Source organism: Nuphar pumila, chromosome 2 (assembly GCF_984573655.1).
Source record: "Nuphar pumila chromosome 2, dmNupPumi1.hap1.1, whole genome shotgun sequence".
Taxonomy (NCBI): Eukaryota; Viridiplantae; Streptophyta; class Magnoliopsida; order Nymphaeales; family Nymphaeaceae; genus Nuphar; species Nuphar pumila.
The window spans coordinates 129,728,858-129,745,194 of NC_143250.1; the positions used below are offsets into that span (position 1 = coordinate 129,728,858).

At 36.5% G+C, this 16,337-nt stretch overlaps 1 protein-coding gene across 1 annotated transcript; it reads left to right on the plus strand.

The window, feature by feature from the left end:
• The first annotated feature begins 14,152 nt into the window (after positions 1 to 14,152).
• LOC149847098 (uncharacterized) lies at positions 14,153 to 15,682 on the plus strand. The gene has a single exon (XM_089998293.1). It carries the CDS (start codon positions 14,723 to 14,725, stop codon positions 15,488 to 15,490), a length of 768 nt encoding a protein of 255 aa, XP_089854419.1. The 5' UTR covers positions 14,153 to 14,722; the 3' UTR covers positions 15,491 to 15,682.
• Positions 15,683 to 16,337: the final 655 nt, after the last annotated feature.

Here is a 16,337-nt window from a genome sequence, read left to right on the forward strand (position 1 = left end):
CTCCCGCAATCACTATAACATTGTCACTCCTGACTATACCACTACCCCTTCCAAGGTAGGCTTAATCCTGAATAGGCCCGAAGGGTTCTTTTATAGGACTTAACACTTTAAAAAACTAGGCTCAATAACCCAAAGAATCATTTAGAGTAAACACTAGAGTCATATGCACCTGACCCATCTAGTGTTGCTCTATAAAAATAAGCACTCGACTGTGAAGGCAGAACTATATAAGTTTGTCTGTAGATATAACTTATAAAGTAAAATGGGTGCTCTATTTGCATCATTTTTATTTAGAAAACCCATATAACAAAATTTTTTATGAAATAACCTACTACACAGCAATTGCTTTTTTTAACAAAATTTAAAAATTGTCTAAATCTTGGCAATTGCTTGGCCACCACACTTTATAAAACTTTTGGATGATTTTAATTCAGAACTCATAAAATTTAAAATTTTATCATTTTAAACAAGAATTTATTCATACAGATGCTAAAATATGCATATGATCATGAGTAAAATTTTAAATAAGCATGCATGCATCAGAAACATGTCTAATATAAAAATTATAAGATTTTGATAGAAGAACTTACTTTGATTTCTGATAATTCTAAGTAGAACAAAAATAATCACTATATTCTTCAATTTATTATGGTAAACATTCTACTATATTAGATTATATTTTTCTACTAAAATTCTGTGCAGTATCTGGCCTTTAAAACTAAAAAAGATCCTTTTTAAAAATCTCAAAAAAATATCTAAAAACTATTTTAAAATTATTTTAATTCTTTAGAAATTTTTTACAGAGTTTTCTCTATAATAACTCAAATGTTCGAAAAAGGTTTCAAACTTGAATTCGAGTTATAAAAATTTTGACATGACTTTGCGTCACAAATATTTTTATAGAGTTCTTTCAAAAAAAATTATTCGAATATCTAAAAAGGATTTTGAAATTTTTTGACAGAATCCCCTTTATAAAAATCAAATTTTTCTAAAATATTTATAAAATTTTTGACATAATTCCTACTAAATAAATTCAAAATTTCCAAAATGACTGAAATTTTTTTGCCATAATTCTAATTATAATAATTCAAAAATTCAAAACTCTTTAGAAATTTTTTGTCAAAACTACTGCTATACTAATTCTATTTTTAAAAAATCTTTAGAATTTTTTTGTTAGAATTTTTGCTATAATAGCTCTATTTCTCAAAAATCTTTAGAAATTTTTTGCCAAAACTTCTACTATAATATCTTTATTTCTCAAAAATTTTTAGAAAAAATGTATTAGAACTATTGCTATAGTAGTTTTGAATGTTTAAAATATTTACAAAAAATTTAACAAAACCTTCTTTGCGTAGAGGCGGGGCTAGATTAAATTTTGGCAACATTGCCATAATTTAAATCAAAAGAAAAGTCTTAGGGGATCAAGAGAAGAATAGGAAGTCCTAAAAACACAAATTAGGCTCTAGAGGAAGGATACGAGTACTAACCTGGCTTATGAAGATTTAAGCAATGCTTTTGCAGCACTATTTCAGAATTTCTGCTAACTTAAATAGAACTTCTACTGACAACACTCCAAAGGTCGATTCTGGATCGTCAGAACTCCTTCGAGAGAATGGAGACCACCCGTGAAGAGTGGGAAGAGCCTGAAAGGGTTTATCAAAAAAAGTTGGGTTTTGACTAAGGATTGGGTTGGAAAAATTAGAGAGAAGGGCTTGTGTTAGAGAGAGAAAAAGGGAAGATTTTTAGGAGAAAGGGATAACTAGAGAGAGAAAGAAATAAAACATGGTAGAGAGAGAGGGGGGGGGGGAAATGGGGTATTTATAAGGGGGAGAGGAGGTGTCGCTCCCTCAACCCCTGTAGGCCCAACACCCTGTTGGGTGTCTCATTTTCATCGGGAGAGGTGATGACTCACCCCTCTCTCTACCAAGTGTTGGCAAGAGAGAGATGATGAGTGTCACCTCTCCACTCTGAGGGTGACACCTCAAATCCATGGTTTTGAAAAATGATGCCTGCCCTTGGTTTTGGTTAGATGGTTTTCTCAAAACCATGTGTTGGTGAATATTATATATTAAAATATTAATATAATATTATATCTTATTTTAATAATTAATTTTTATGCCCAGTTTACCCATGTTCAGGTCCCATGTTTCATAGATGTCATTTTAGAAATAAGAAGTGTCCCTTTTACCCTTTGGTAGTTTAGAAATTTATTGAACCTGTCATTGAGAGTAAAAAATTAACCATTTTACTCATGATAAATTTATTAATTCTTTAAAAATATTTTTAATATAAAAATTACCTTTTTACCCCTATATGGTTGAAGAATTTACTAGCAAATTTTACTAGAGTGACAAATTACTATTTTGCCCTTGATAATTTAACTAATTATAAAAATATCCATAAATTTTAAATTTTGAGCAATTCTCTATTTGGATCTGACAAAAGTTCATATATATTTTTAAATCTTTGTTTAGATCCAATAATTACTCAAAAATCAAGGTTTTTAGGCTTAATTCATATCCAGACTAATTGAGAATCAAGACTTGAATCTTTTTTAGAATTTATTAAACATTGAAATTTTTAGGTATTATAGATTAACTCAACCCTTGACTGCACCCTAGCTTCTATAAAACCATGGGAGGGGCTCACGGCCCCCCTATTTGCCCTTTTGAATTTTTCTTCTATTTCTCTCCTTTTTTCCCTTGCTCCCTTGATTCTTCTCCTTCCTCCTCTCTTTTTCCCTACACTTCCCTTGTGATTCTCTATCTTGGCCCAACAAGGAGGACATCCACGCGAGTAGCTGGAGAATAAGGAGTTCATTGGCATGGTTTCCACACGTGTTGGGTAGTTGGTTCATGTACGAGGTTTGATTTTGCATGATTAGGAAAAGTTTTTGTGAAAGAGGTAGGGGGGTTTTATTCTCTACACGTAAATTGGGACTCGTAGGCATGAGTTCTTCCAATTTTTAATAAGAACATACCCTATACCATGCCTCCATACATGGGTATGGCATAGGGTTTGTTGAAATATAAAATAGAGAGGGTTTTCAAAAGAAAGCCCTCTCTCAAAATCGATTTTCCCAAAATTCAGGTTTTAGAATTTGAGTTGAATTGTTGTTAAAAAAAAAGATTTATGTAAGAATTTATGTTAGACTTCATAAAAAAGGGACAATTTTGATTTTCTCTAGGAGAAATTGATTCACCCCTAAAGTAGCAAAACTATTGAATTAAAAATAAAAGAACTATGTATGCATGCTATCAATTTTATCAGAAATAAAATCTATAATTTTTAAAAAAATACATAAAATATTTATTTGTTTCTAGCAATTTTTTAGTTAGAAATAGTAGTTAATATTCATGTGAGTGTACTATAGTGATTATCATGATTTTTTTTGTTTTTGTCATGGAAAAATGTGTTTTTATGTCCCTTATTACAAAAATACCGAAACTATTTATGAGGAATAGGGTTTTGGGAGACAGATCTATTTTTTGGCCTAACAACGAAAAATATAAGAATTGTCTATGGTAGATTAATTAAAATTAGTGTAGTGTTGTTTTTATGGTTTCACTTAACATGTCCATGTAAAAATATTTTGGAAACATGAATTCGGGTGGCCTATTTTGCCCCCCCCCCGAATGCATAGTTCGTGTTAATGCATATTTTTTGCATGACACCTCACTGGTAAATCATTCGTATCTCTCTCATTCTGAGGCATTTTTATGAACGGTTTATTGCGTTGGAAAGGTAACGAAATTTCAGAACTTGTAAAATTTTGAGCTCTACTCATCGACTGGGCACTAAACAATGATAGTCAAAACCGAAAAGTATAGGTCTACACTAAATCGTTTCTACTTCCCTCGTTCAAAGGAATTTTTATGAATGGTTTATGGCATTGAAAAGCTGACAAAATTCTCTGCAAACTGTGAAGATTTAAGCTTTATCCAATGATTGTAAAATTTTCTATAACCTCTGTAACAGTTAGACAAAATTGAGTTTTCACAATCTTGGAACCAGTTTATGACCCGACTATCGAATGCTTGTGAATCTTATGCATTTTTGTGTATGCCTTATGAATTAATATTGTACTATTCATAGACTATTAAAAATAAGTTTGCTACAGGGAATTTAGGTACTCACTTGTAAGGTACAAATTGATTGATATGCTAATGCACAAGCATGCCTTCATGGCCTCTCGCTAATCAATGGACCAAAGGGTCTGTCTTACGAGTTAAATACGAATGTTAATGGATTGTGCATGCTATATTTTTTTTATATGACTACCATGTACATGATGATGATAATGATGTGAATGATTGGATGCATTAGTATAACAGAAATTCCATTGCTTTATTTATGCTTAAGTGTAGAAATTTGAAAAGAAATAAGCATATGCAATGAAATCAAATTAAATATTTTAAATATGCATTCATTGGCCCTGAAATAGCCGAATCTCTTAAGTGAGACTGTTATGTAAATATTGCATGTAAAATAAATAATTTAAAAGTTTAAACATATAACATTAAAAGAATCGATACTTACAAAGAGAAGGTAAGTGGTACTAGTATGGCTTCGTGGGTATCAAATTGAGCATGAAAGGTTGTTCCTCTCTAGTCACGAAGATAGGAGAACCCTCCACACTAAACTGCAGCGTGGAGGCACAAAATCTCATGAGTAAAGTTTGATGCATTGGGATGGTGGTGTTGAGAGATTCTCTCACTCTTGTTGTCCCTCACCCAACACTGGTGAATGGTGCCCGGCTAGGCCAAAGCCACCTTGCTTGAAAATACTGCATGCGCCATGGCCCTGACCTAGGATTGTTGTCTGTGTTTACAGGGATAAGAACTATAATATAAATTGAATATGCATTGAGATAGGTATGGCATGCATCATCTAATAAAAAAACCTAATTAAAGATAATAAGTGACTCATGCATACAGTCGACTCCTGCAATGGTAAGTGCATATATTTTTAATCATTCATGTATCTTTAAGTTTTCATAGTTAAGTGGATGATTGATTGAGAGAAATTTTGTAAATATATGCTTGAATGCTATATTAGAAATTCATGCATGTAATTTTGATGTATTTAGTCATAGTTGGATGTGTGAAAAATCAAATTAAGTCCTATCTACTTGTTTTAATTTATATGTTTTGAATAGCTCTACCCTACCAAGACTTAATTGTCTAACCTTATTAAAATTAAATATTTTCAGGTAGCGAGTGAGTTCACAAGCGATGGTGGGAGGTTACGATAGAGACCAAGCCAAGCCTTTCCCATTTCTTTGATTGAGACTCAGATTATTATTTAAATTTTAAAATGGATTGTTACTATTATTAAAATCCAAATATAATGGACATTAGTTTAATTTATGGATGTTTAATCTTTAAATTCGATGCATATGTAGAAACAGATGTAATTGTTAAGTAACACACCAAGTTTTTATCCTGTTTGAATTTTCACTACAATTTTATAAAACAGTTTAAAAAAAAAACTTACACGATTTTCAGGATAAAAAATTTGAGGTGTTATATCAACTTGGCTAGACCTTGGGCAGCACCCGAAGTCCTGAGCTAAGCTTCAAATGGCCTACTTGAGGCCAAGTAACGAGAGAGAGAGAGAGAGAGAGAGAGAGAGAGAGAGATCCAAATTTTCATTCATGCTCAACAAGAGAAATATAAGACCTTTATATAGGCATAGAAGGCTCTTCCTTACACAAGTTCAAGAAAATATTAAGATGCTTCTAATTTTGTTTAAACTTTCTTAATCCTGACCTCTAGAAATAGCCCAACCTCATATCCTCACTTTTTCATTCTTAGCACCCTCATAACCCCAGCTTCAAGAGGGCTTCATGACCCTCTAGCTTGGCTAAAATAGGGCACCTTCAAGAGGGCTTCATGCCCCTCTAGCTTGGTTAAAAATAGAGAGGTGCCTCTTGGGTGAGCCCCACCAAGTCCAACTGGTCTAGCTCTTTAGATCTTGGATCCAATTTACCCGATCTATATCTATATGTCTCATTACCCCCATCTAAGATGAAGTCCCTAATATCATAGGCTCTTCTTTCATCTTTCACACTTTTGATCTAATTGTTCATGTCTCTCAACACATTGTGTTGGTTTTGAACCCGATCTTCATACTCATTGGATCACTGCTACTTTATCATAGTTGCATTTTTCTGAAACAATGTTGGTGTGATTCATGGGGTTATAGACTCTGTTCATGGGTGTTCATTATATATGCTCAGATCACTTAAGGCTCTAAGCCATCAAATGGATTAAGTAGTAAACTTTGTGAGCTTTTCGATATTGCCTCATCACATTGGTTTGTTGCTTGTATTTCTTTTGTTTCATATATCCTCCCTAATGTTATCATAGTAAATTATTAGTTATAATGATGTGTCTTTGGACTCTTGGCCACATGTATGTGTGTTGTATTTTCTATGTAGTTTTGTTTTTGGTATGTGTTTTTTTTAAATGGGTTGGAGGTCCTTTCTTGTTTTCAGGAGAAGCTAAATTTTGCCCTAGTAATATATTTCTCCAAAATGATATTTTTTTTGTTTTTTTTCTTTTCAATTGTATGTTTGTCGGTTGTGTCTTGTAAATCCTTAAACTCGCAATGGTTTGGACTTGGAGAAGTATTCATGGACACAAATGCCACTTCTGTAAATGTCTCAATTCCATATGGTGCAAAGTCAAGGTTGGACATATGCCAAATAAAGGAATCATTTGAAAGTTGGATTGAAAGGGAAGCCACCTATTATATATGTGTGCAGCCCATCATTGGTTTGGGTGGATTTTCTTTTATTTTGCCTTTGTGCGTTGACATGGAAGGTCATCCCCATGAATAACCTTTGTTTTGCAAGGAGAGCTTTATATTCTTGTTAAAGTGGATGATTGCTTCTAGAGCATTGGTGAGCAACTCCATTTAACACTCTTGATAGTCAAGCCAAGGATTGTGACTATAATATTTAACAGATAAATTTTCAAATACCCCCAAAAGTTTTGGCATAATTCATGCACACACCAAACATTTCAGAGTTTGCAAATGCCTACCAAAGTTTTCTTATTGTTTAATCAAATGACCCCAATCATAAACTTGTTGGCGTTCTTAAAAACAAACCATAATGTAAAAGTAGGAATACATACCGGTAGACGTCATGGATGAAATGATACATAAGTGCTTGGCGTTCTCATCAGCCTATCGATGCCCACGATGAACCCAGGTCATCAAGTCAATAATGAGTATGACCTTGAACCCAAATGATAGAAAGATTACACCCTTTGGTTGTTCTCATCAAGCAACGCGGCCTCTTCTTATAGGAGCCTATAGTGAGGGGAGTGGGTGGTTACCACAATCAGTGATTATCTTACATGGGCAGTTGCTATAACTACCCTGTAACTCCCATGAGTCATGCCATCTCATGATGTACCCATGTCAAATCGAGTCACTTTACGTTGGATCTGATTCATATTTCAACATTCTCCCACTTGACCCATTGACATGGAAAAACACTTCATTAAGGTTTTACTGTTATCTTAATTCAATTTCCGTGTGGGTTTATATGATATCCTGTATCATAAGAATGAATCATACGAATCATGAAGATGAACACTTTTTTATGAAATGTCATATTTTCATGCACTATAATATAATTCATTTTCAGTGTTTTAGCATGTTAAAATTACCTTCACTAATAGGTTGGTTTCTAACCCATTATATTGGTCCTTTAATATTGTTATTCTCCTATTCTCACTAACTAGATAAGAGATCATTTATGCAGAATCAACAATACACAAAGTCATAAAGAATCAATTTAGCTTCACAAATGTGATAGCATATAACTATAATGTATTGTTATACATCAAAGGAATCAAACAGACCCATCCCCTTTACATGTTGAGAATATAATCCCGGTGCTAATATTTTAGTAAGGAAAACCACAGTCATTTTCTTCGTACCGATTGTATTAATACATAATAAATGATTCTCAGTTATTTCTTTAACAACAAAGTATTTTAACTCTATGTGTTGACACAAGGTTGAGCTCTTGTTGTTATTCAAAAAGGACACGACAGTTTCATTATCACTTAAGATCTTTAGTGGCCTCTTAATAGAGTCCACTATACTAAGATCGATAATGAAGCTTTTAATCCATATATTCTGAGATAAAATCTAATATAAAATCAATAATTTTTGCCCCAATGGCTTTCAAAAATTCTTTCATTGTCCCACAGTGAGAGATGGTACCTCAAATATTTTTAATCACTCACGATTGCAAAAGCAACAAGCTAATATTATTTAAACACTCCCACTTTTCATAGATATCTTTCTAAGCACTCTCATTTCTCATAAACAGCCTTCAAAGCAGTTGTTATATTCTCCGTATGAGTGGGACAATACAAGATTTATATTAAAAAGGTAAATATGAGACCCCTTATTATTCACCTTTTCTGAGACAAGTATAATTGAGTCATTATCGTTCTACTTTAGTAGAAATGATAATACTCAATAGTTGCTTCGTCTATTCAATTCACAAGGAATTGACTTCAATTAATGAAACTAGCAGATCATGTAACCAGAGACAATTTAGCATTGTACATTTGGGTATGAACATGCTTCATTGGCTGATATACACATCTACTATTACACCCTATGTGAATTTGGAACACAATGACCTACCTTTGGGTAGAATCATTGTTTCATAAAGTCATACACAATCATAATACTAAATCTTAACATGGTCCAAAGAATTCTCAATCAATATAACTCAGATCACTTTGGTGATTGCATAAGTCAGTTGATCAAGATCTTTTACCGTAAATATATTTATATTATGGAGCATGCTCATTCACACATGATAATGCATGTATATTTATAACAAAATATGTATTATATCATAAAAAATACAGGTTCATGCTTCAACTTCTATGCATAAATAAATTTTGATAAAAACACAACAAATCTCATGAATTTAGTCATAATTCATGCTTAAATATTATGTATAACTTTAGATAATCATCAAATACATGTAAAAAGTCATACTTTCATGATTATAAACACTTATAAAGCATGAAAAAATAATGAAACATGCTCTTTTGGGTAAAACCAAAGGTCTAAAATGGCCCTGAACCGATCCCAAAACTGTCAAACCAATCTAAAACATGTACAAATGCCTATAAACCCTTAAAACCGATAAAATCGAAAAACACCCCACAACCTGAAAACTCGCCCCTAGTCGCGCTGGACTTCAGGCGGCCACCGACATCGATGGTTCCGTCGGTGATAGTGTCTACCCGGAGGTAGTAGTAGCAACTTCTGCAGTAATGCCTCCAACCATCAAATGCCTGTGGCGACCAATCCGGCATGCTGCTGGCAATATGTGTCTTAATGTCAGTGATGACCTATACCCGTGGAGGCATCAAGTGGGTCTGGATGGGGTTTACCCCCTCTCACCTAAAACTCAAACAGTGACAACCGCCCGACAGTCGGCCTGCTCAGGTGATGGGGGGTTCCTACGAGTGTCGTTAGAACGCCGATACACCCACACGCCTAGCGAAATACTCACGATGAGCCTACCTAGGGCATCAAGTTGATGGTGAGCAGGACCCTGAACCCAAATGATAGAACACCCTTTGGTGGTTCTCATCAAGCAAGCATGCCCTTTCTTATAGGTTTCGGAAAGAAGCCTATAATAAGAGTGGATGGTTTCCACAATCGGCGGTTATCCTGCATAGGGAGTTGCTATAACTGCCATGTAACTCTCATGACTCATGCCATCCCATGATGTACCCAGGTCAAACCAGGTCACATCAGTTTGGATTTGATCCATATTTCAACTTTAGTTCATAGATTAACCTAACTCATATGGTGAAGTTACCATTTTACAGTGAAATAATATTACTAGTTTACCTTTAATCTAAAAGTATGAACAAATAAGTTTAACAGTAAGGCTAGCCATCGAATGCATTAAGAAAAAAAATATTGGCTACAATAATGCTTGAATCCTAATTCAAGACTCTAACCACTGCACCATAACGTTCAAGTTGGAAGTTTACAGAAAATAATTTATATAAACAATAGCTAACCATTACATTGTTGATAAACACCGGATAATTCATTCCTTCATCTATTTCAGACGAGTTCGTGAAAGATAACCGTAAAGTGACGGTAACTACAAAAATTCCAGGCGACAACAAAGGAATAAAATGGGACGATCCACCAGTCCAAAGAAACAAAAAGAAAACAGGCACATTCACAATGGCTTTAAAAAATCATTCATTTATATATGCATTATAACATCAGAAGAACACCAAATCTTGTCGCGGATAAAACTAGGGCAAAATAAAACAAGCAAAACATCGCGATTAGGATGAGTAGTGATGGATCGTTTGTGTGAAAAAATTGGGCAAAATCGAAGAAAGGAAGAGAGATGCCGCAGAAAAAAGAAGAAGGAAAATTGCCTCCACAAAAGAGAATGAAGGAGAGGAGAAGAAAGCAGGGGAGGAGGAGATGATGGCAATGGGGCTTCGATGTCATGGTGGGTGCAGTAGGGCACACACATTCTCCCTCTCTCTTATCTATGCATGTTAGAGAGAGAGAGAGACGTCATGACTCATGATTGTGCCGAAAAGCGATCAACATTACTTAAAAATGAAACTCAACAAAGCGTTGAGTCCCACAAGCACAAACACAACAACACAACATGAAAACACCATTTACACAAAAACAGAAAAACCCAAACACAAAATAGAAAACTCATCAAGGACCACAGACATCTAGATGAGGATTGGTTGGAGACAGAGGTAGGTCTTTGAGATATATACGTAAGATAGCATACACATCAGCCAAGACCCTATGAGTCAAAAGGTTAAGGTTGAACGGAACATCCCGAAAAGTAGCATCATTTCTGACCATCCATATGAACCACCACACTGTAAATAACCAAACTCTCCAAATAGTCCTCCACTTCTTTTCGCGTCTAATTATAGTCGGGCCGAGGATAAGATCTAACACCCTATGAATCAAAAGGTTAAGGTTCAACGGAACATCTCAAAAAGTAGCATCATTTCTGGCCATCCATATGAACCACCACACTTTAAATAACCAAACTCTCCAAATAGTCCTCCACTTCTTTTCGCATCTAATTATAGTCGGGCCGAGGATAAGATCTAACGCAAAGCAGCTCTCCCACACAACAACTGATGGAGCCCTCCAAGTTTTAGAAAACAATTCCCAAAACACTTCACAGGACCAAAAAAGATGTGTGGTTTCTTCAGTCTGTCGACAAAGCACACACCAACTAGGAAACTGAAACCCCATCCTCTTGATATTGTTATGGGTTTGTATCCGATCATGAAGAATCAACCAAGCCAATACCTTGGTCCTCGAAGGTGGTCCCTTCGCCCATAAAACATGTTTGGGGATCCAGCTCAGGCCTGGAGGTAAAAGAGAACGATAGACCTTGTGGACTTGGAAAACTCTCGCAATTGAAATTGCCCATTGAAGCCAAGATTTGTCTACCCCCACGTCCAAATCCCTGTCAAGAAACAAACGCAATGCCCTAAACCACATTTTCCTCAAATGTGATGTGTATGGTCCACGAGCCCCCCGACAAACAACAAGTGAATCGATTAGACCATATTTCAATCAGAGGAAGTTTGCACATGCATCTTGTGAAGTATGAGCCAACCAACACTGCTTCACAGCCAATGCCACACTCCTTTTACGCAAAGTAAAAATTCATAAGCCAGCCATAGTCCTTGGCATAACGATAGAATCCCATCCCACCAAGTGCCTCTTATAAGATCCATTTATACCATGCCACAAAAAGCTGGATAGGACGCGCTTAAGTTGTTGCTCAACGTTGACTAGCATGACATAAACCGACATGAAGAATTCCGAAATTGCTGACAAAACATGCCTGATCAAAGTAATTCTACCTGCAAAAGACAAATATCTGGCATGCCAAGACTGGAGCTTAAGATACACCTTGTCAACAACTGGTGCCCATGATGTTTTAGAGGTTGGCATGACTTGTAGGGGTAGCCCCAAGTACTTAATCGGCAACGGCCCTAACGCGCAGTTGAAAATTTTTTCTGCCGCGTTTTGACTAGTCGGATCGCCATTCAGAAGCGTAACTGAACACTTATTTTCATTGAGCTTCAGCCTGGACAAAGCTGCAAAAAATATGATAATAAGCTTTACGCGGAGCATCTGTCACAGTGAAGGCCTTTCGAAGACTAGCATATCGTCTGCATATTGTATAATATACCCAGAAAAACCTTGGATATCCAACGATTGTACGAAGCCCCTTGTATGCGCGCGTTTAAGAACCACCGCAAGTCCTTTTGCCACTGTATTAAACAAAAGCGGAGATAATGAACATCCCTGTCGTAGGCTGCGCCACAATGAAAATTGCTCCCCCTTTATCCCGTTAATGGACACCATGTCTTGTGCTTTGGTAAGGAGCTCTGACACCCATTTGGAAAAACGGTTGTCGAATCCCATGTGATTCACCACTTGCAAAAGAAAAGGCCAGTACACAGAATCATATGCTTTATTAAAGTCAAGCTTCAACACGAAGTAAGGAGTACGATTCACGTGCATGAAATGAATGACCTCTGAAGCCGATATATATGCTTGTTGAACTCTCCTATTTGGAATAAAAGCAAACTGAAAATCAGAAAATAGATTAGATGTCACCAATTTTAGTCTTTATGCTAAGACCTTTGCGACTATATGATACAAGGCTCTCATTATGGAAATGGGACGGAAGCACATAATATCTGTGGCGATGCTTTCTTTTGGAATAAGGGAGATTAAACCGACATAACACTGCCTAGGCAGTCTAGAGTTACAATGAAACTCATCAAACACTGTACACAAATCACTCTTCGCTACTCTCCAAAAAACTTTTAAAAAATTTATAGGGAAACCATCTACTCTCGGTGCCTTCCAACCCGACAAATCTTTAATTGTGTTCATGATTTCTGCTTCTAAAAACCTACGTTGCGAGGTTAAGACCTGATCTGGTTGAAGAGAAAGAAATAACTCATGTCCAGTATTATCTCTCGTATTTGACGAAATAGAATAAAGCTTCTCAAAATAGTTAGAGATCGCCGACACAAGATTTTGCCCTTTCCATTGCTTCTCGAAAAAGTCATGACTCACGATTGTGTGTAAGCGAAAAAAAAACAGAAAAGTTTGGCGAAACATATGGGTAGCATGGTCATTTTAAAAAATTTATAACCAAATTAATTAGAGATAATTAAATTGATATAGTTTGATTAACTCAGTAAGAAACTTTGGTGGGCATTTGCAAACTCTAAAACATTTGGTGTGCCCATGAATTAGGCAGAAACTTTTTGGGGTATTTGAAAATTTCTCAATTCAAAACCCATAGATCCATCCGTTAGGATAGAGTGAGCTGGCTTAATATCTTATTCAAGCTTAACTCAATGACTATTTGCTTACATGTACATGTATATACCAATAAATACTTTTGGGCAAAAAAGTCTTGAAAGGTCCTGGATTCCATGGATATGCATGTTTGCTCAGTTTGTGAGCTTCTTCGTGTCGCATCTCATGAGTAGCAAAGAATATTCATGTTCTGAGCATTTTCTAGTCATTTAAAGAGTACAATGCTGCTCTTAGGCTTTGAGCAGCAGGAGTTAAGTTTTGATTTCAACATAGCACAATTAAATATAGTCATCGATCAAAATGATTTCCAAGAAAACATTATTTTCACATAAAATTACTTGTTACAAGAATTTCTGGTGAAAACCAAGTTTATTGACATCCAGTCAGTGTTTTCAAATAAACAAGTTTAAAGCTATCATCCAAAAAACAAAATTAGGTTTTCAGAGTGTTTTAAAAGCCAAGTTTCAAACCTGATTTTCAGTAAACCAGGTTTTCTGCGCCTGTCATCCAAACCGGGCTTTATTAATTTTAATATATTTCAATTTTTCTAAATGGGTCAGACTTTGCTGCGCATATACCCTTTGGAGTCAACACTTGTTAACCGGATCCAGTATTATGATTTAAAAATTCGGATCCCTAAATCTGATTAGTACGGATCCAAATTCGAACTCGGATTCAGGCCTACTATGATCATTGCGCTTAAAAACGCAAAAAATCACGCTTTCCGATTATCTCCAAACACGGAAGCAGGAGGAAGAAGAAAGTGGTAAAGTAGGGGACGGACTCTCCTTTGATTCTCTGTGTGCTTCGAATTCGATACCTGGACGGAAGAAAAAAAAAAACCCTAATCTCTCTCTTCACCCTTCTTTCTTCAGTAGGAAGAAAGCAGGACCGGGAAATCAACTCTCATTCTTTCTCTGATCTTTGATCAGAAAGAAAGGGGAGCGAGAAGCCCTAATTCTCTATTCTCTTCGATCTCTTGGAAGGAAAGGTGGAAGAAAGGCGTTAACTCTCTTAGCGATTCAATCTTAGATCGGAAGGAAAGAGAGGTCCGAAAAGCCCTAATTCTCTTCAATCTGCAGCCTTTGAGCAGGACAAAGGAGGAACGTGAAAGCTCGTCTCTATTCGGAACCTTCAATCTTTGCTCAAAAGTAAGGAGGCACAAGAGGCCGTCGTTCATTGCAGAATCTCCGATTCCATAGCGGAGGAAGGGAAACTGGGATCCCTTGATCCTCCTTAACCGAAGATCTGACGCGTCTCCTGACCTTGATTGTGGCCGGAAGTTAATCCGGCAGCCGTTTCCATCATGTCGTCCAAGGAATTCAATGTCCCTCCTGTTGTTTTCCCTCCGGGCAGCGGCACTGCAGGAACCCAGCAACGGCCGCTGCCCACCACGGCGCCTCCCTTCCAGCCGGTCATCCGCCCGGCTCAGACAATCCCTACTCCTAGCCTCCCGTTCATGTCGTTCGACATCGGAGCGGCATCTTCATCGACCTCTTCTACTGCGTTCTCAGCCCCGGTCTTTGGCGGGTATGGGATTGGGAATTCGTTCGAGGACGAGCTCCCGCTCCTTGAAGAGCTGGGGATCAATACCCGCCTGATCTGGAAGAAATCGCTGTCGATCCTCAATCCTTTCCGTGTGAACCCTAATCTGCACGAGGATGCTGACCTATCTGGCCCCTTCATCTTCCTCATGGCCTTCGGTTTGTTCCAATTGCTTGCTGGAAAGTTGCATTTTGGGATAATTCTTGGGTGGGTTACTGTTGCCGCTCTGTTTCTATATGTTGTCTTCAATATGTTGGCTGGACGGAATGGCAGTTTGGATCTCTACCGTTGTTTGAGTTTGGTGGGTTACTGTATGTTTCCCATGGTTATGTTCTCGGCCTTCTCTTTGTTCATCCCACAGAGGGGAGTTGCCATTTACGTTATGGCAGCGGTGTTTGTCATCTGGTCAACAAGAGTTTGCACGGTGCTCCTAGTGGAGTTAGCTGCTTATGGCGATGAACATCGGTCATTGGTGGGCTACGTATGCTTTTTGATTTACTTGCTCTTCTCTCTGTTAGTCATATTCTGATGCACATGAAGTTTTGTGAGTGGAAACAGAAAAATTGGAAGGTGGGTTCTTAAGGTTTTGGTATGTTCCATCGTTCAAATGTCTTAACATGGTTTCTGTAATTTTTTCTTCCTATATTGGATTTACTGGACAAATTTTTTCCTCGTGTAATTCTAAATCATTGGTTTATTTGGGATGTTTCAGTAGTTTCCGTATTTCTGTATCTTTTCCATTGTTTTGCTTCAAAAGTGTACATTTTTTCTTTTAATGCTTTTAAATTTACGTATGGATGTTCGAGTGAAAATGGTGGTGATAGATAGGTAAAGAAAGATGTAACTGGAAATTTTTTGCTGATGCATCCCTTGCTTGTTTTAAGATATGTAGGAAAATTCATGGTTGCATCTGGGTTTTTCGACTAGTGTAGCGTTCTTAGATTAGCATGTTCTCTGTCGTGGCATCATATCAAACTTAAACACAATTATACCATGACCATCAAGCTGGAATTCAGAGCTTGATTTCTCTTTTATACTGAAAGCACTGCATTTCTCAGGATGAGTAATGTGGGTATACAAGTTTTTGATAGGTTATTCTAGCAACCTTATAACAAAAATGGATATTACATGGCTGATTTAATAGCATCACTGTTTCTGCTTAATTGAGAGAAAAATGCTGAAAGATTGCCCATGAGGATTATGTGTTGCAAACATTCAGCATATAGGTGAATTACACTGTATTTTATCTCACTACTGATAGATCTGGCTTTTCCATCAGGTTTCACTCACAACCTTGTGGCTTTTGGTTGATTTCTAGGCCGAGTGCCCCTTCAGAATTAGAATATGCTATGACACGGCTAAAATGTGAAGAGCCT

Coding starts and splice junctions, on each gene's coding strand:
- LOC149847098 (XM_089998293.1), top strand. CDS start 14,723: ATGTCGTCCAAGGAATTCAATGTCCCTCCTGTTGTTTTCCCTCCGGGC.